At 39.5% G+C, this 19,851-nt stretch overlaps 2 protein-coding genes across 2 annotated transcripts; one reads left to right on the top strand and one right to left on the bottom strand.

Moving 5' to 3' along the window:
* The first annotated feature begins 340 nt into the window (after positions 1 to 340).
* Positions 341 to 2,220, top strand: LOC137607710 (aurora kinase A- and ninein-interacting protein). The gene is made up of 3 exons (XM_068333639.1): positions 341 to 633; positions 790 to 946; positions 1,117 to 2,220. The coding sequence occupies exons 1-3, from the start codon at positions 541 to 543 to the stop codon at positions 2,130 to 2,132; spliced, it is 1,266 nt and encodes a 421-aa protein (XP_068189740.1). The 5' UTR covers positions 341 to 540; the 3' UTR covers positions 2,133 to 2,220.
* A 144-nt stretch (positions 2,221 to 2,364) lies between these two features.
* cap2 (cyclase associated actin cytoskeleton regulatory protein 2) lies at positions 2,365 to 19,816 on the bottom strand. Its single transcript, XM_068333638.1, has 13 exons — positions 19,291 to 19,816; positions 15,197 to 15,324; positions 15,014 to 15,114; positions 13,918 to 13,995; positions 8,576 to 8,719; positions 8,051 to 8,136; positions 7,444 to 7,549; positions 4,313 to 4,493; positions 4,019 to 4,182; positions 3,790 to 3,913; positions 3,622 to 3,704; positions 3,384 to 3,527; positions 2,365 to 3,295 (listed from the first exon to the last, which is right to left on the bottom strand). Exons 2-13 carry the CDS (start codon positions 15,312 to 15,314, stop codon positions 3,212 to 3,214), a joined length of 1,413 nt encoding a protein of 470 aa, XP_068189739.1. The 5' UTR covers positions 15,315 to 15,324; positions 19,291 to 19,816; the 3' UTR covers positions 2,365 to 3,211.
* Positions 19,817 to 19,851: the final 35 nt, after the last annotated feature.

The raw sequence follows: 19,851 nt of genomic DNA, 5'->3' as shown, positions 1-19,851 counted from the left end.
TTTGTGCCGTACAAAAGGTGTAAATGTAAATTTAAAATAATATATATATCAACATTTCAAATATAATCGCTTCATTTTATGCATACTTATTTTTGTGATATTCTCTTAAAGAAGCTGTTGGTGAACATTATGGATTTGACGGTATTACCACATTTAATAGTTTCTACAGTCAAACGTCAGGGGCAGCTAATCGTCAGGGCGCCAGACTCAAATCGTAACAAGGACAAATTTTATTAATGAAGACAGTTTATAAGTTATTTACGTGGGCTTATATGAAAGAACAAGAAATTAAAAATTAATTTTATTCCACAGTTTTATGATGTCGTTTCAACTGGTATATGCTTAATTACCTTACAAGGCGAACGCAAGTGAAATGAAATTCCAACAAGCTAGGATTAGCAAGCTGGCTAACTGGTACGGACAATGCTAGTTTTATTTTGAAAGTTATGACATGGAGGGATGTCAATCATTATGTGAATAAATAGAAACTAGTCCTGACATACATCAAAAGTATTTTAGAATGACTCTTCGCCATCAACCATGAAGGCCTCCAAATCTGCACAGAAGGCTCCTGCTCAAGAGGAGTGTGGAGTTTGGCTGGACGCTTCACAACTGAAAGTAAAAGCTAAACGAGTAAGTCAATTCAAGCTACCTTCAAGTCATGACTTGTGATTTTTTGTAACTCACTGTAAGATATTAGATAAATAATGAATTTAATAAATTCTGTATCACCATATTAAAAGTATCCCGCTGTTGTTAAGTGTCTAAGGATCGTGTATTGCATTTCAGAAGGGAGTCACTCCTCGTATTTCTAAAATGTTCAGTCCTTTGCCGGGAGGTGGAGGATACAGTTCGGCTACGGCTTTCAACTTTACTCAGACAAAAATGCAAATGCCAAAGACTAAACAGAGCTCCATATCCACCTTCTTCAGACCTCAGCATAAGGGTAAGCTGCAAAAACTCCATCAGGTTAAGACACGTAAAGATCAACATCATATTCAGCTGAACCAGTCAGAAGATAATGAAACAGCAGTAGACTATTCACTTGCTATAGAATAACTTGAAAGCATAAATATCATTGTATGTTAACATAATACTTTTTGCATATTTTACCAGAAGTTCATAATAAGATGTCTACTTCTGAAGCACCACTTGTGGACCCAGTGCTACCCTCTTCAGTGTCTACCTCAACCACTAATGCCTCAGCTGCACCCACACTTGAACCATGTGGGATTAAAAGGAGACGTGAAACAGATCTTGACTTCCTTGACTCTAAGGCTGTTGCTGCTCATGAAGAGGAAACTGAAAATATACCTCAAGAAATGTTGCAGGGGTTGGCAGCAAGTTGCACGTATTCTCAAAACAAAAGTTTTGATTTGGAAGAGGAGACGTTTGAGGAGATAAATCCACCACAGAGTAAGAGGAGATCCACCCCAACCTCCGAATTGTCAGATGACAGTCAACCTGTTCCACAGGCATGGAGTCAGGACCCACTTTTCACGTATAGCCAATACTCTGATGATGAATTTTACCAGAGCACCTTAAAAATACCAGCAAAGGATTTAAATGACTTCTTCAGTCTTCAAAGTGAGAGGAACTTTATTGATTGCATGGGCGTGGACGTGAAAACATCCACTCAGAAATCATCTGAACACCGTGATTCTTCTCACATGGATGTTCATAGAGAAAATAACAAGTTTTTCTCTTCTCAGTCCCCAAGGAAACACTCAGTTCTCTCGCATTTTGAATTTCTTTCAAATCAGAAATGGATGGAACCAAAATCTGCATTACCTCTAAAACACATTCCAGTGCACCCATGGAAAAAATTAGATAAAGAAGACCTTGACTCACAATTCAAGTGGATAAAACCAAATAGTTCCCCCCTAAAAAAAACACATCAATCATGCAGAGAGTTTGATGAGGACAACCTTGCCATGTTGTTTACCCAGGACTCTGAAGGCTTCCGGGTGATAGCACACAGAGATCTCCACGCCAAGAGTCCACTTAAAGATCAGAGTAATATAAACACCAGGACAGTGAGAACCTCTGCACACAAAACTCTGGTTGACGACGAAGAAAATGAGATACTTTTCACTCAAGACTCTCAGGGAAATCTGGTCATTAGACACTGAATCTTTGAAACCCAGTAAAAGGATTGTTGTTTCAGTTTAAAATCAGCTGTGGTTTGAAATATCCTGATTTACTTTTAGCTTGTTTAAAACTGATGATACCTGTGTGTGTTTAACATTTGTAGAGCTCTGTTTCCCTGGGGGGAAAAAAAATCTTCCTGTTTTGATGCTTGTTATGTCTTTATAAGTTGTAGCTCTCATTTCCAATAACATCAAGGAGAAAGAGGTGAGGATTTTGATTTTTATTTGCAAAATATTACACAATTACATCAAATTGTTTTCTTGTCAATTAAAAGTTTTGAAAAGCACTGGGTTTGTATGTAAAAAGTACTTCTGAAGTGTGACTATTGATACTACCTTGAGCATTATAACATTTACTAATGCAGTACTTGACATTCAATTTGTAACACAGTGAAAGTAGTTTGCCAACTATTTATTTTAATAACTAGACCACTTGACATTATTGGTACTATCAGAGGTGAATAATTACACATTACAGATAGTGTGGTGATACTTGATAAATTGACTGTTAATGCAGTCAATGCATTAATGCAGTGCCTCTAAGTGAAATGCAATTCATTGCTATCATCCATGATACACATATAAAAGGATAACTAGGACACAAACTAGTCCAGCATGACTGCCACTGAATGTCATGTGTACAGTACATATTATGTAATCTTTAGTCTTTATTGTGAAATAATGAGTTGCTGCTGTGGGTTTAATGGTAGATCAGATCTTAGAGAATAAAATGAATGTAAATGAAAGAATGAAAATAATGAGATTTTGAAGAATCTCATGAGATTGGTCATATTTCGGAAGTTAAATCTTACACAAATGCCTTTATTGCTATGGCACAGAAATGTAAGGAAACTTCATACTTTGGGTCTGTGAGTTGTAAACCTGATATCCATCGATTTGGAGGGGATGCGTTTCAAAGTGCCACAAACATAAAAAACATTTTAGAAAATGGAGATTGACCTTCCTTCACACATAATCCCTTCTTTAGCTCTGGAAACCAGTAAAATTAAGGGGATGGAGAAAATTTTTGAAAACCAGTGGTGATGAGGACTAAGCACCCTTCAGCCTGCAATCTCAGTGGGTTCTGTCATTAGTTTGAGGCCGTCCCAAACGGTCTTGAACTGCTCCGGTACTGGAAACTCCCTCTGTAGAAGCAAAACATGGATTAGCACACAATCTGAACGCATCAGTGAGGTCATAACAATCTGCCTGAACCTTATCTTTGACACTTACATAATCGTCATCTCCTTGTGGTACCATGATGTTCATCTCAGAGCTCTTGGCACTGACAATGTCACAGTTGAGGGAGTCTTGACTCAGGTAGACCTGGCAGCCCTCTGTCTTGTTGATGGAAATAGTGGGAACAGTTCCCAACACCTGTAGGAACAAAGTTGAATGAAACAAAAATAAATGAAAATGTAAAATATTTGTGTCTGATGCCACATTAATCACTTAAACATGTTCCTCTCACCTGTAACTTCACTGCTTTGGAGTTGATGATCTCTACAATCCCAACCGCTTTTTCAAACACCAAACCCAGCTTCTTACAGTTATCTGAAGGGAGTCAAAACAAGTCAAGGACAATCCTATTCTGGGGTTAGGAATGAATCAGAAAACAGTTTGCTTTCAGGTGACTCACCCACTATGATGGAGTTAATTTTTCCTTTTATCTGCAAGGTAGAGTCGTTGCAGTTGAAGACGTAAACCACTTGTTTCAGCTCTGTCTCATCGATCACAAGGTCATGTTTCTTTTCAAAGTTTTCCTAGGAGGGAGCAGATTACATCAAAAATCTTTACCACTGGTTGAAGTACAACATTTTCCATTTATATTATATATTCCTTTAAGAGAAACTGAGCATTTCACCCACCACCCTCCATTTCTTCCCCTCCAGCTCCAGTAATGGTGGCCTCTTCTGGACAGCTGCTCTGGATGACTTTTCAGATGCTGTGGTCTTTGTTTTGACTGGTGCTGCTTGGTCACGTAGTTTGGGGTTCTTATGGGTCTTCTTATCATCTGATACATGCTTCAGACCTTCATTAGAACAACAGTGCGTGTAATTATAAAAGCAGATGCAGGGACTTAGGGAGGATTCTAGAAATGACCCCTCCCACCTAAGAAACAGCCACCACCCGAACTCCAAAAGTTGGATTCATCAACACACCTTTAGTGATGTCCATGCCCTGGTTGAGCTGGGCAAACAATGCCAAGTGCTGTGCTGCTGCACCGCCCATTTCAGAGTCATCATCAGTGAAGACTGGAGGAGGACCGGGAGGAGGAGGTGGGGGACAAGGAGCTGCGGGGATGGTGGGGGAGTCAAAGAGAGAAGGAGGAGCAATTGGACCCTGAGGAAAAGAAGAAAGTTTTAGATGTAAAGTAGTTCTTGAGAAAGGTGACCTGAGGCTAAGGGATGTAGTAACAAATCTTCCCCGCAGGGGGAGCACGACACAATAAATAACCTAAAGCCTGGCCCGACTCAGAATTTCATAGTGTGTGGAATGAGCATATCCTGTAGGTACAAGTACATGTAGATGAAAAACACTTTTAATAACTTAATTTTTTAAAAATATTACAATAAACCTTTGTATTTCTTCTTGTAATTTACAATCTGGTTGATTTGGAAACTTTCTGATCCCATCTAGAAATCATCAAATTAAAGTATTTTGTGCCTCTTGTGCATTGTTTCCTACACACGTTCTCAAAAACTCAGACTGATATAATCTATTTAGTCAATTGGGATACTTTTTTGATATAGATTTGAGTTTTAAATAAAGTCGTGTGTCTTTGAATTATGTTAGGCTGTACAGTGCCAGTTAGATATTGGGTTCCTTTGGGCTCCTCTTGATTTACATTATAATAATGAGTAAACTGTGTCCAGTCTGAAGCTCAGCTCATCTACTGATTTCTATAATGAAGTGTGAAGAGGAGCAGATGCACACTCGCCCTTGGATGTCTGAAGACTGTGCACAGCTGTCAGACACACACACCTATCACAGGGGCTAAACTGTCACACTGCATGCTTCTGAGTACAGCTGACATGACTTGACCTTTGACACGAGGCACATGTGTCGTGAATATTATGGCTGAACAATGATTAACTGTTACACCACTCAGCTCAGTGCATACCATTAGTTTAGAACCATCAAGCGTGTGTGTATGCGTTAATGCATGGCTGTAAAACTGTCTGACTAATTCTTTATGTTAATACATGTTTGTGTGCTTGTGCATTTTTGGCTGTACATGAAAACACCTTCCTGAAACAGGTTAATACTGCTTTTTGTTGGATGTTATTTCATTTTTTCATTGTTTTTGACAGTCATTTGGGCAGAGTTGTTAATTTTTTAGATAACAAATAAATTGAGTCACTGGGATAACTGAATCATTTTGCAGAATATGAATTGGCAACTACTGTGATAATTGATAAAGTAAATCAATTTCAAACGAGAATGTTAACCTTTCTATGGTTCCAACATCTCAAATGCAACCTTTTGCTTTTTTGTTGTTGTTATGTAATGAGAGAATTAACATATTTATGTTTTGGACTGTTTTATGAGCAAAATAAGCGACATGAAGTCTTCACTTCGGTGTTTGTGAAGCTGTCGTTGCCATTGTCCTTGCTTACTGATGACAATAATTTTTATTGCTAACAAAAAATTGCTGAATTTACTGATATGAAAAAAAAGCCTACCACAGATATCCCACAGGTGCACAAACAGAAATGTTTAAACAACTCTGACTTTAATGATTCATCTTTATTTGCAGAACTTACTTGTCTCTTTGCTTTTAATCGACGAGATCGATGTGTGTTAGAATGGCCAAAGGTTTTTTTGAGTGACAACTGTGTGTGTGTGTGTGTGTGTGTGTGTGTGTGTGTAAAGCCTCCTCGATATGTCAGCCTTTGTATGTCAGAGTGCACGCGTGTCACTAAAGCCCTATCTGGGCAGCAGATGACGGCTGCTCAGATATGAGGACCAGCCCAGCAGTTTAGGTTACGGCGCAGGCTGTGTGTGTGTACACAGACCCTTTGTCTGGGTCTGCCTGTGAAGAAAACGTCCATTGAAGTAAACCCTGAGGACCACCTGTTAGTTCTACACACTTCCAGCCTTGTAGACACACACACTTCAGCCCCGCTGTCTGACAGCTGACACACACAGCCACTCCACGCTCTCAGGTTCCAAATGATGGAAACAGTTGCTTAACATCAAATCAGTCACTCCATATTAAATGACCACTTTTGTGAAAGCATAGGAAAATAATATGCAATAATACTGGATGAGAAGAACAATACCACTCAAATACTGTTAGCTAAACTTAACATAGCATAAACACTGCAAGACAGTGATCTCTTGAACCGACTTTACATTCTCTACATCTCTCTAATCTACACTTGGTGTCACATTTGTTCAACATCTACAAAGAAATAAAGGGTGGAAGCGACAGTATATCTTTTATTGTAAGGCCTTTTAGGCCCTAGCTGTGATAAAAAGGTAAACTTTTCATTTTATACCCGTGAAATGCTCATTTATGAGCTTTAGAGGCATTGAAGCAATTCTAGACTGACAGGCAAAACTATGGTAATTGTTAACTTTTTTACTGTAGCTTTGTGTTTAACAAAATTCATTGAAATATTGGCAAAGGAACATAATATTAAAAAAATATTTTCTTACAATTGAAAAGGAAATATATACAAAAAAATAAAATCTACCAAAATTGTTGCTTCATGTTATGTTGTATCATGAAAAGCTACTGAATAGTTTTTGAGTTGCGCCTCAGACAAAAATCTTTACAGACAGGCAGACAGAGATGGACGAAGTGACTACTATATCCCCCTACATTATAAGCCATGGGCATAAAAAGAGGTCAAGTGTGTGTTGAAGGATTTGGTTTCAAGCCATCATTATGTCTGGGATGTAGTGAGTGTGAATGCTGAGGACTCCCAGAGCAAACATCCATAAACAGAAGAGTGTGTGGGAGTCGGAGTTTTTTTTGTGTTTTTTTTCCTTTGGAGCTCAGTGGAGAATCACAGAGTGCAGCTACAGCAGAGGAACTCATTCATTCATTCATGTTCTCTGCAGTCATTTATGTAACCATCTGCTCCATAACTAAAAATGGAAATGGATGCAAAAAGTAGGAGCTATTGCGACTTCTGATGAAAAAAACAAAACAAAGCATGTGAGTGGAAACTAGATGATAGCTACAATAATAAACAAGTTATTATGAGGGTTTTTATAGGAGGATGTGGTCTGACTGACAATAAAATAGCTCATAAATGAGGCAGATGTATGTTGTACTTACACTCTTGCTCCACACCAGTCCTGTAGTGTGGTGCTGTTTGATGAAGGACTGCACCTCTGTCCAGATTGACAAGTAAGAACGCACCCAGTCGACATGATGCCTGTCGCTAGGAGGAAGGAGGAAGATGGGGAAAGGGGGGACACAAGACATGTGAGGAAAGTGAGTTAAAGAAAGAAGAGGGTGCAGAAGAAAAACATCATATAGTGAAGCCAAAAAGTACAAAAGAAATATAAGTTTATCTCAAATTGATTTTTGTTTATATCATAATTAACTAAACTGAAAATAATACTATAATACATAATATGATTCAATGGACTGCAATGTCACTAAAAGACGCCAACTTAATGTGGATTAGTTTAGTCTGGAAGCTGACGTTCATACTGGACAAAAACAAACACAATGACTGGAAATTAAAGCTAAATCATTCTTTGCATTTTGTTAGCTGTGAATAAAGTATTTATGAACTGTAAGAGTTTTGAAAGAATATAAACTACCCAGGATTCTCTGATTGATGCATTCCACTGAAGCATAAGAACACACTCTCAGGGCAATGCCTCAGTGACATGTGCTCTTAATGTGAAGAACTCAGTGGATACACGGTACTTACGTGTCCTTGTAGTCCTTCAGCACTCTGTTGGTGTAGAAGGTGGCAGCATCGTTCATCTCCTTCACATACGGACCAGGTTTCTGAGTCTGAGAGATGTTAAAGGTTATTATAACAAATTCATTTCAGTGATGGTGAAAGAGGAGGACTGTCCAAACTGTCTTATACATGCAGAACACGAGGAACGTGTCAGATCTATTAAAGTTCCACAGAAAAAAACATAAATCTCAAAATTAAATGGTGAAATCCTGTGAAGAACTCCTGAGGATTTTTTAATATTTCACCCAAAGGGTAAATCTTTGATCTAATCAAAATAATGTTTATCTCTAAACTCAGAAGATCTTTATTTTGACAGGAAACCGAGACCAATAAAAATACAGCTAAAGGGCCAGATATGTGTTGCTGTTGGAGATAGAAAAATAAACTAGGTTGTTTTTAATCTGCAGCCACTTCTTATGTGTTTAATTTGACTTTCTAGGAGATCATAGTAAGATTTAGCCATAGTCAGTAGTTTGCATTCTCCCTTACCACAGCCACCCAGCCCAAAGCAGGTATGCTCTCACTGATGGCCGACAGGTGGTTGAACAGGCTGCTGCCTCGGTTTCGTTCGCGGAAGTTCTGGATCTCCTGAATGTGATCTGAGATTGGCTTCAGAAGGTCATGAAGTTCTGTCTGCAAAAGGAGAAGAAGAACGGAGGATTTAGGACTGGGCTTAAAGGATGCATGAGAAAAGGACTAAGTATCAGTGTGATTCTAGAACGCATGAAGATGAAAGGATTATGGAGGGTGGTAGGAGGTATTACCTAAAAACCACATCATAAAAACACTGCAACAACACTCTCCAACTTCTTATACATGCATAATTCTCTCAGATATGTTTCAGATACTTTTGATTTTACAAGCCTAGTGTTGTTTCCTCGCCCACCCATGCCCAGTCTCAGTTTTTCCTAAACTAGGCTGCAGGACAGTATCTAATTTAGAGCCTTTTTCCATTGGAACTTCCAGATCTCAACTACGGTATATCTCGTCTCTCGGCTCTCAAATCCCCTCCCCATCCCACTGTTCCTGCAAACATTCCTCAGTTCATAGGGAGATCCCTCTGTCCATGTAAGGCATACGGCTCTTCCAGTGTTTACAGTTTATCTACCATGCACATTGATTCAGGAACACAGTGTATCACGGGGGCATTGCTGCTTCACTGTTCTTCCTCTGATATGCAGCAGCGATTTGAGACATTTACCATTAATCAGCTGGTAAATTCTTTATTTATTCCCATGTTAGGTGAGAATACACTTCTGTTGTTGAAGTAGCTGATTGATTATAAGGGAAAAGCAGGTATCCTTGACAATTTAAGTAAACGGCATGCAGCTATATTGCAAAACATCACTATATATGGTTCAATCTACAGCTCACAGTTCATTTGTTTAATTGGTATAAATGTAGGTGTGAACATACAAAATTAAATGAATGCCCACTTCTGCAATTTGGTGGTTACATGCAAAAGAGAAATAAAAACAGAAGTTAGCTTTCCCCATTTCTTTCTCCATTCCATTCCAATTCTTCCAGCTATCAGATTCACATGATAACCATTAACTGAGATAAACACTCCTCTCTTTGCTTTGCATCTGTTTTATGTCCAAAACAGATGTTGTGCTGCAAATAGAGATGCATGAAGGATTAAAAACAGATTAGTAATAAAAAAAGGCAAATCATGCTATTGTTCCATCAACTTTCTCTGATGGTACTCATTCATTGCTTCAGTTTTCTATGTGTTTTACCCAGTTTTCTCACAATTTGTGAAATTAACAAATCATTTCACGTGAGATCATATGTTCATTGTTCAATCACAAAAAAATTGCCTAATCCTGAACTCCCAACAGTTTAAATGTACAAAAATGGCTGAAAAATTTCCTTCCATACTTGACAAACAGAAGTATAAAATCAACATAATGTATTTATCGAAACAGTGAAAGGATTTAAAAGCAGCAAACCGATCAGTGAGTCACCTGATCAAGCTGACACGTTCAACAGGTCGTTGTGTCTTTAAGTGATGTAAAGCCCTTCTACATTACACAGTAAAGGACATCACTATGGCATTTGTACACACAACTTTAACAACAGATTTATGGGCTGGGACATAGATCGAAGAAGAAGACGCAGATGTGGCATTAAAAAAATAAATAAATAGCTTAATCCCTGAGGGCGCTGAAACCTGTTGACGTCCTGGCAGATTCCCATGTTGGTGACAAATCAGAGGAGGAGCAGGAGTGGGAGTGATACACCAACGATAACGGCCACTTTCCTAATGTAAGATAAATTAATCTATTTGTCAGCAGCTCCAAGTGCATGTTTACAACTGACTTCATTTTCAGGTACAAGTTTTGCTTCAGGACAGCAACATCAAAAACACAAGCTGGTTGTTTATAGCTGTACATATGCTATAGATCACATCTACCTCTGACCCAGTGTGCACAAAGTAAGACACACATGTAGTTTATGTGTGTTTTTGTCCATATAAGTCACTACCATGATACCATGTTTGTATCTAAGATGGCCTCAGGCAGAAGTAAAGTCTCTCGTTTCTTCGTCGGGATCAGGATTTGTTGGCTTTCGTCTTCCGCCGAAGAGAAGGCGCGTGTCATGACGTCAATTCAATAAACACATGACAATTACTATTTTGTGCTGGTAGTTCATTCATATTTATCATCATCATGTTTTTCATCTTGAACTGCCAAAATCCTGGAATGCCGGTGATTAGAGGAGAAATATGAATTTACTTTCCAAAACGCCGAATTAATGCTTTAAAGTTTTATGGGCCCGAAAGATGTTTATCAGAAACTTGATGTGATAACTCTGCTGCAGAACTTTATAAATCAATACAGTTCAAACGCAGGCTTTGTGAACATTTGAAAGTAATAGTTTGACATTTAGGGGGAATGTAACAGCCTATTTGCTTTTTCACATGAGTTACATTAGAAGATTGATGTCGCGATGGCAGAACTCAATTACAGCCAAAGACTGAATGAAGCCATCTCTTTAAAGTCATCCGGTGTTATGAAATGGATGTCTTTGAACAGTAAAGTCAAAAATCTTACAGAACATGAGTTTATGTAATAGCCTAAAGCACATGAAGCTTAAGGTCCGCGGGCTAAATGTGGCCCACCACATCATTGTAAGTGGCCCGCGAGAGCATCGAAGGTCTAAAATTAAAATGTCTAGATATAAATAGGTCAAAAAGCACGCTTTGACCCATTAAGCCCATTTTAACTTTGGAAGAATGGTTTTGGACAAAGTTAATGTCTTAACTTGTGTTTGATGTTGTTTTTCTTTATTCACTTGAAACGTTTGATCCTTGATTGATGGAGTTCTGTGAGTTTCATAACCTGACAAAGTAAAAGGATTTATTTTATAAAAGAGAAACATATTGTTTTCTGAGCAACTGCAATGTTTGTAGTAAATTCAGAGTTTAAGTTCCATTTATTTTACATTACATTGAGTTACGTTATAAGTTACATCTGGCCCTTAGAGGACAGCCGTGGCACTCAGTGAAAATGAGTTTGACACCCCTGGCCTAAAGCCTAGCATTGACATACAAGGGAACCATCACAGCAAATGTACATATGACTGCATGGATAAGACGTCAAATGAGGTAGACAGGAAGTGAAAAGAGCCAGTAGGTGGATCAAACACGTCTGCTCACATGGGTTTACAGGCAGCAAATGTTCTCAGTGTGTTCGAGGAGAACGGCATCAGGAGAACAGAGAAGGAGGGTTTTCAAAACTGTGAAAGTTGACGAGGTGCTTTTGAAACTGCCGGAACCGTCAACTCAGATATGAAAACACACGCTCACACACACGTGGACTTAACAGGCCAACTTGAGGTCAAACGAGGGAGACTTTCATTCTCGCTCACACACACACTCGCACACTGACAACAGGCTCAGATATAGAACATGCCCATAAAAAGTCAAAGAGCACAACAGGGCTGTGCTCCAGAGAATGGCCAGAGTTTGCAAGCTGTGTGTGTGTGTGTGTGTGTGTGTGTGTGTGTGTGTGTGTGTGTGTGTGTGTGTGTGTGTGTGTGTGTGTGTGTGTGTGTGTGTGTGTGTGTGTGTGTGTGTGTGTGTGTGTGTGTGTGTGTGTGTGTGTTTCAAAGTGTTTATGGGTCATGTACACTGAATCTGATGTCCCAACCTCAGTGCCGTGGAGATTTTCTCATACAGTTAATTATAAAAGTCTTTTAGATAATATGGACCATGATGCTAATGTTTTATATTTGCCATCAAAGCTAAACTGGTAGCATGTAGGAGTTTGAAAAATATTGAAAAGTCATTATTCCATTTAAATGAAAGCAAATTAGGCAACAATTCTTTGTTATCTTCCACCCTCACAAACAAACCAACCAACTCTGCATTCATTTCATAAAAGCACCTCGACTGGTAGAACTGAATTAAATCACACATGAGCATTTTAATATTCCCTACCACCACCTTTCATCTCATAACCCCTAACGTGACTTTTTTGGATTAAATTAAATCAAATCAGATTACATTAGATCAGATTAGATTACATTTAACTAGATTAGATTAGATTAGACTTCTTCTCAACTGGTTTCCAATCGACGCTTTTAACAGCTACGACCAAGTCCATTGCAAAGTCTCATGAATAACATGACAATAATTTAAACAAATATAGACAAAAAAGGTATGAATATGGAAATATCGTAAATTCTTTTTGCTTTTTGATCACATGTCGAGCTCTTAAAGTGGCATCGTCCAAGATAAATCCTCAATTTGTGACCACTGACCCCACTCTAAACCCCACAGGTACAGAGATTTAAATTCCAGTTTATTTTAGAAACCAGACAGAAACCCTGAGTGCATGTTTGTTCCAGAAGAAATAAAAGAAGAACTTTATGATAGTTATATACTTGGAAAAGACACAACACTGACTGGGAGTCCATGAAGCTCCCTTATCCATTTTTCCATGTTTAGTTTTAGGTTTACCCATTCGGCCAAATTTTGATCTCCCCATCCCTCTCCTGGATCGTCCCTCTCTCACAGTAAAACCCCGACTCTTCCCTTGTTTGCATTTCTGACAATCACTGAAAGCTCTTTTCACCGCCTCTCAACCAATGACCTGACAGATAGGGAGTAATCACTTCCTGGTGGGCACAAACAGAAGGCCAATGGGATGATATCATATCGGCTCTCTCTCACACACTCGTGGACACAGATAGCTTTCTCTCGCACCCCCCCCCCCCTTTCTCTACATGTGAACATGTTGGGAATGTGTTGTATTAGCGTTTTCTTGGTCAATGCGCAGCGTAATCCTCAGTGAACAGCCTGGTCGGCTGGGAAATACAGGACGGGAGGACGACGACCAACAGAGAGAGTAATAGAGCCATTACAGCTCATTCCTCTGTCTGCCTGCTGTTCTTATGTCATTTCAGCAGATTATCAGAAAAGTTGCATTATCCAAAAACTGAATTTATTATGTGTAACTTAAATTTGGAATGTAGAATCATGGATCCATCACTTTTTTCCTAGATCTTCTCCAAAATTCCATGTTTTGGGATGTCATTTCCACCCAATGTTACGCAACTACAGCTCAAACACAGATTCATCAACTGCATACTTTCATCAGTATCTTCAGCCTCATCTGTCTCAGCGGCGTCATCAGCCGCCACCACCACCACCACCACCACCTCCTGGGTTTGGACTTCATGGGAGGATTTATTTTGTTGCTGTTCACGGAAAAATTGCCCCGTGATTACTTCAGCAACGTTTTGGTTATCTAACACAAGTGACTTTTCGTATTGTTGTCTAATTGACCTGCATCTCATGACTGACCACGCCCCCTGTCCATCACCTTTGCAGGTTCCTGATGCGTGGCGGCCATCTTGAGGAAAGTTCTCTGCGTCTGCAGGGCCTTGTTCACCATCTCCGCCTGTCGGTCACAAAGAATCAGAAACACAAGGGTTAATATGACCACGCATTTTAATGAGCACCATGTTGATATATGAACTGAACATAAACAATGTTTTCAGTGCTCTGAGAAAAGATTTGCATGACATTCTTACTCTCTCTCTTTTGTTTACACTTACACACACACACACACACACACGCAACTGGTTACTCCCAGCCAACGTGTCTTGTGTGTTCAAGACCTCCAGTTGTGGGCCAAAGGGAATCACCAGTGAGGTTTTGTCCATAAAAGGAGCTCTTCAAACTTAAAGAAAGTACCTCTGGCTCTGGATCACACAGCCCCCCTCCTCCTCACCACATTCAGAGATGGGACACAGAGGTAGACAAGCTTTTTATTATTATTATTCTTACATTTTATTGTCATTTATCTTTGCCTACATTTTCTCATCTGTTTTGCAATTGGAAAGGATAAAACTGTCTCGAGTTTGGCCTTTAGTTCAGTTCATGTTTTATCTTGCAAATTCTCTCCTCCTCTGTTATGTTTCGCTTTTCTCTCATTGAGTTTGTTCTCTGCAGCCTTTTTATTTGCCCCAATAACTTCCATCTACCCCTGATAAGCCTCCCATTGTTTTGGCTTGTTTTTGGTGCTTTCGTGCAGGATGACAAACAGGTTCGAATCTAATATCATTACACAACACAAGTAGAGTTCAACAAAAAGAAGTTGTTGTTATTTACAACAGTTAATCTGACAGATGTATCGTGTAACAACAATGTCAGGACAGCAGCTCTGATGCATTAGCATTTGCTTGTTTGTTCACCCCTGTTGCGTGACTTCTATGTAAAATACAGGATTTGCATGGGTGACTCCGTTAAACGTATTCTATGTTTGCTGATGTTTATCAATTTACCTACTAACAAACTGTCATAAGAATCACTATGAAATTTATTTAAAATACAAATTCAACAGCCCAGACTTTGACAGCTGAGTGAGAAAAACACTCTTTGGGGACATCTTGGTGAATAAATCAAACACAGCTTACATGTTTCTCCACTTCGCTTCCTATGGCTTTGCTGCTGCTCAGGTAGTCAGAAACCGGACCTTTCATGATGATGTCAAAGACCTCTAAACTCTGAAGCAAACCTGGAAACAGAGAAGAATCACTGTTAATATTAATGAATGTTCATTTCATTTTCCTATGAGCTGACTTTTTATTTTTGGTTACCTCCGTCGATGCCGTTGATACAGTCTCCATTCGCCATCCCGCTGGACGCCTGCATGGTGGTGGACACCTTCTCCAGACGGGTCACCGCTCGCTCCAGTCGCTCCATTAAACCTTCCATGGTTACACACCTAACACACATGGGAGTGGTTTAATAAGCTGTGGCGTGACCTTTCATAAGCTCACACTGATACAATAAAGCTTCGTGATCCGGGGGACAATAGTGTGGTGATGGTCATTATTCAACTTTTCCATCCTGTTGCCATAAATATAAGCAAAGCTGTTGGGTTTAGTGAACACTGTCTCGATTTGATCCATCTGCCATAATCACAACCTCCTGAACATATAGCACAGTTGATGTTCTCTTTATTATGTCCCACAATAATTTAACCCTTTTATTTTGATAACTACTCCAGAAAAAATATTTTTAACTTTTAGTGGTTCCAAAATGTTTTTAGTCCTTGGTATGAAAACAATCTGAATGTTGCCAGTATTTCATAATAATAATAAACTATCTATTATTAAATGAACAGTTTCAAATTTACCACTATTGTTGCTATTTTATTGGTATTATTTGTCTATTTTCATTGACTTGATCATTTGATACTGATGTCATTCAAATTCAGTCGAGGTGTGATGACCGATATTGAAGAGTTTAGCTTTTTGCTAAGAGACAAACAAATCTCCACTTGTAAATGAATGTCAATCAATAAACTGTGGGTGGCACGATGTTGTCTCACAGCAAGAAGGTTCAGGGTTCAATTCCTCTCTGTGTGGAGTTGCTATGTTCTCCCAGTGTGTGTGTTTGTCTTTTGTGTGGTCCTGCAATGAGCTGGCATCACAGCCAGCTGAGATAGCCTCCAACAGATCCGTGACTCAAAAGGTGGATAATCAGTTGCTGAATTGTGATTGTCTCATCTACAAGAAAATGTCTGAATGGGTGAATAAATAGCCAAGAAGACCATTTTGTACCTCCGTCGCTAACACCAACCAGCTATAAGCATCACCGTGAGGTAATAACAGGCCTGTCTCCAATGTTTATAAGTCAACATAATGAAACTCAATCCAGCAAACCATTGCTCAGTCACTCAAACTGCTTCCAGGTAACACACACACACACACACACACACACACACACACACACACACACACACACACACACACACACACACACACACACACACACACACACACACACACACACACACATCATAACCTGACACCTGCTTCATTCACAGTCCAAAGCTGTGAGTAATGCTATATTTATTTACTGAACCAACAATCCATAGAAAACACATGTATCAGCAGGAATATGGCAGCTATTTTCAATTAGGCTGTGTTCCTCGTCTGTAATCGTTAAATTATGTCTAGTATTTATGAGCACCGAGCTGAAAACATGTCCTGATGGGCATCACCAGCCCGTCTCTCTGGAGGAAACTTTGAGCGCTGCCAGATGCCAGATGGGAGATTCAGCTGCTATTTCTGTTCTCTGGGTCAAATCAGCTCCTAGGGAAGTTGTGAGCTGATCGATGCGTCACGTATGAGCAACAATACTAGTGTTCTAACATCAACATCTCTTATTTTCTTCCTCACCCTGTGGAGAACTATGGTGGTATTAATACACATTTTTTTATTTTATTGATTGATTGATTATTTTAATTTCATACTGTTTACATCAACAAGATGACTTACTAATATCTACTGCTGCTAATTAATAAATCTGTGATCTTTAATTACAGACATTAAACTTTGTACCTCCACTGTGTAGCTCAGGTTGTATTAAAGTACTTATAAACGGTATAAAGATGCATTTTATGATTGAGTACTACACTAAGGCACTTTGGGATCACATGACGTATTCTGAATAGTTTTTCAAACTGTAAAATTGTTAAAGCTAAAACTTTTTGCCAATAAATTGATCTTCAGATCATCAGAAAAGTAATCTGCAAAGTCCTTGCAGCTATGTGAAGAGAGACGGATGACATTTATATTTATTACCATTAGTATTTAAAGGCCTTAAAATTTCAACCCTCATTTACCTCCAACCACATCAAACTTCACTGATATGTGTGGTCTGAAATGTCCTCTTATGAACCTGCAAATACCTCCAACAGTTATGTTCAAAGTCTCTGACATTCCCTATAAATCACATCCACACAGTGAGAAATTCAGCCTGAGGGTAGAAACAGGATTTTCACTTCAGATGCTATCAAAGGATGTCATTCGGGGTTTGAGCGATCATGATCAACAGCGTTTTGGGAACATTATGTGATGTGCAGCAAATAGCAAAAGCAATGTCACGCTCTTTCATTGGTGAACAATACAGATATTAAGAAATAATACAGCGGCTCATCGATTTGTTTGCTGAATTTTCTTCCCCGCTCTTTGTTTCCTGTCATTTCCTGGGGGTTATATCAACCAGAATAATGGATATGAACCCGCTGACAAGCAACCAAATGAAACTATTACTTTGAGTAATATTATGGACTTCTTTGTTCAAGATTTATGGTAATATAAATACACAAAATTTATATTGCTCTTGTCATTTATAGCCATTTTAATGCAAAAATACCACATATTACGCCTTTAAATTCTGAAATTGTATAGAAGAAGAATCGAGATGTTTGTTCAGGTCTAAAATGCTTCACTTAATCAATGTCTCACTTCATAATAACGTCAAACTTTGTTTAAAAACCACAAGACGTAAAGCAGTCGGTGTCTGCATGGATTGTGTGTTGTCAACCAGCCAGATTCTCCATGTGCAATGCAAACACACATCCAGTGAGGCTGTTTTTGCTTCTCACATGTTTCACAGGCACTGAATGAGTTCAAACCCACCAGTGGAGAAACAGCTGAGAAACACCATAAAACCAGCAGGACGTTACAGTCAGAACTCATCAATGATTTCAAGCATATTTGTGTTGAGCAGACTCCCAGTAAGCGAACACATTCCTCCCTCTGTCCCAGCAGACAGGTGGGCAACAGGATCTGCCACATGAGGATTCCTACCAACAGCTGTCAACACACACACACACACACACACACACACACACACACACACACACACACACACACACACACACACACACACACACACACACACACACACACACACACACACACGTTACTGCAGTGGAAAGATATGACTGCCCTGCATGTATCTCCTGAACCCTCTGGCCTGGTATCTGATCTTTGGGGCTATATTAGGCCACAGCCTTCTGTTTGCTGCTATGGGTCTAACATAAGACACCCTCATTTAGTTCCTGTTGCCCAGTTGTGCTCCGCATGACAATTCGAATGCTGGAAAAAAATGTTTTATGGGTTAAAAAGCAGCACCAATAAAGCATCAAGTCAACTGTGATGTCATCAAGATCAGTTGTAAGCAAACGTCTCGGTTTTATGAAACTGCTGTGTAATCTTTGGTTATAATATAAGTTATATCATTATTGTTTAACAAAATTAACCGTAAGTGAGTTTTAGCCACACAATGTCAATAAAGGTGATCTACTGAATGTAAATGCTTATAGTCAATAAACAAAACTGAACGGTGTGTTTGAAAATATCCTGGTAATGAATGTATTTATTAGATTATGAGATGCAGGAAATGATAAGACAAGAATAAATCAAAAATCAATACTTGATTATCAGATAATTATTTAATTAATTCTTCTGACCACTCAAGAATGTCCTGAGAATAGTGACCTGTTGGTGGTTGTAAACTTTTAAATCAATGGGATTAAATGTCCCATAAGATTCTAAATAAACACGAGGCTGTACTGTGCGTTTGGTCGAAAATCAATCAATTGCATTGATATGCTGATTGAAACTCATATCAGCTGACTGGAGCTCATCACGCAGTCTTTCACAGGCAATGATAAAACATGACATGGCACTGGCATGCTGACAAGATGCACACCGCCCCTCAAATCTGATGCGAGATTCATCTCGAACCGCTGCGCCAAAAGACAGAAGCCGACGCTTAAACTGCGCTCTTTTACTGCGCCATCAGGAGCCAGGTGGTTTCTGCGTTCCACCCCCACCGCCAGACCCCGAAAACTAACCAAACTTGACATCATGATAACGGTGTAAATACTCACCTTACTCTTTTGGTCTGCGTTAAAAAAAATAAATAAATAAAAATCTATCGGATGTTTTATTGGGATTTCCAAAAAAAAACAAAAACGCGCTGGGATCGGATTCGCGGCTGCGTCCTGCGGCGGTGCGTCCCCTCCTGCCTTCCTGCCCAGCGCGCAGCTCCGCTCCGGACCGACACTCTTCCGGGATGTCCTAAATAAGAAATACGGTGAAACGGAGAGTCCAGACGCGTCCAGACCGGGACAATGACTCAGTGCCTCCTCTCCTCTGGGGTACTCCGGCAATTACCTCTCAGGCAACATGGCAGCCGCACAGAGTCATGCCAAAAATAAACCTGTTTGACGTTCTACCAACGTCTGCATGGGTCCCCCCCGTCAGGAAATCGACCTGTGCTTGGAAGTCACCATCGTCCCCGGAGGATCCAAGGCGATCCAAGGGTGGAATCACAGCTTAAAAGTCCACCATTTCAATTATTATGATAAATGCAATATCAGATGTAAGGATTTACATGGTGGATACTGGGAGGAACCCAACAGGTGTGCAGCAAAACTGGTTGCATTCAG

Source organism: Antennarius striatus, chromosome 14 (genome assembly GCF_040054535.1).
Source record: "Antennarius striatus isolate MH-2024 chromosome 14, ASM4005453v1, whole genome shotgun sequence".
Classification (NCBI taxonomy): domain Eukaryota; kingdom Metazoa; phylum Chordata; class Actinopteri; order Lophiiformes; family Antennariidae; genus Antennarius; species Antennarius striatus.
This window is presented reverse-complemented; position numbering and strand designations above follow the sequence as displayed.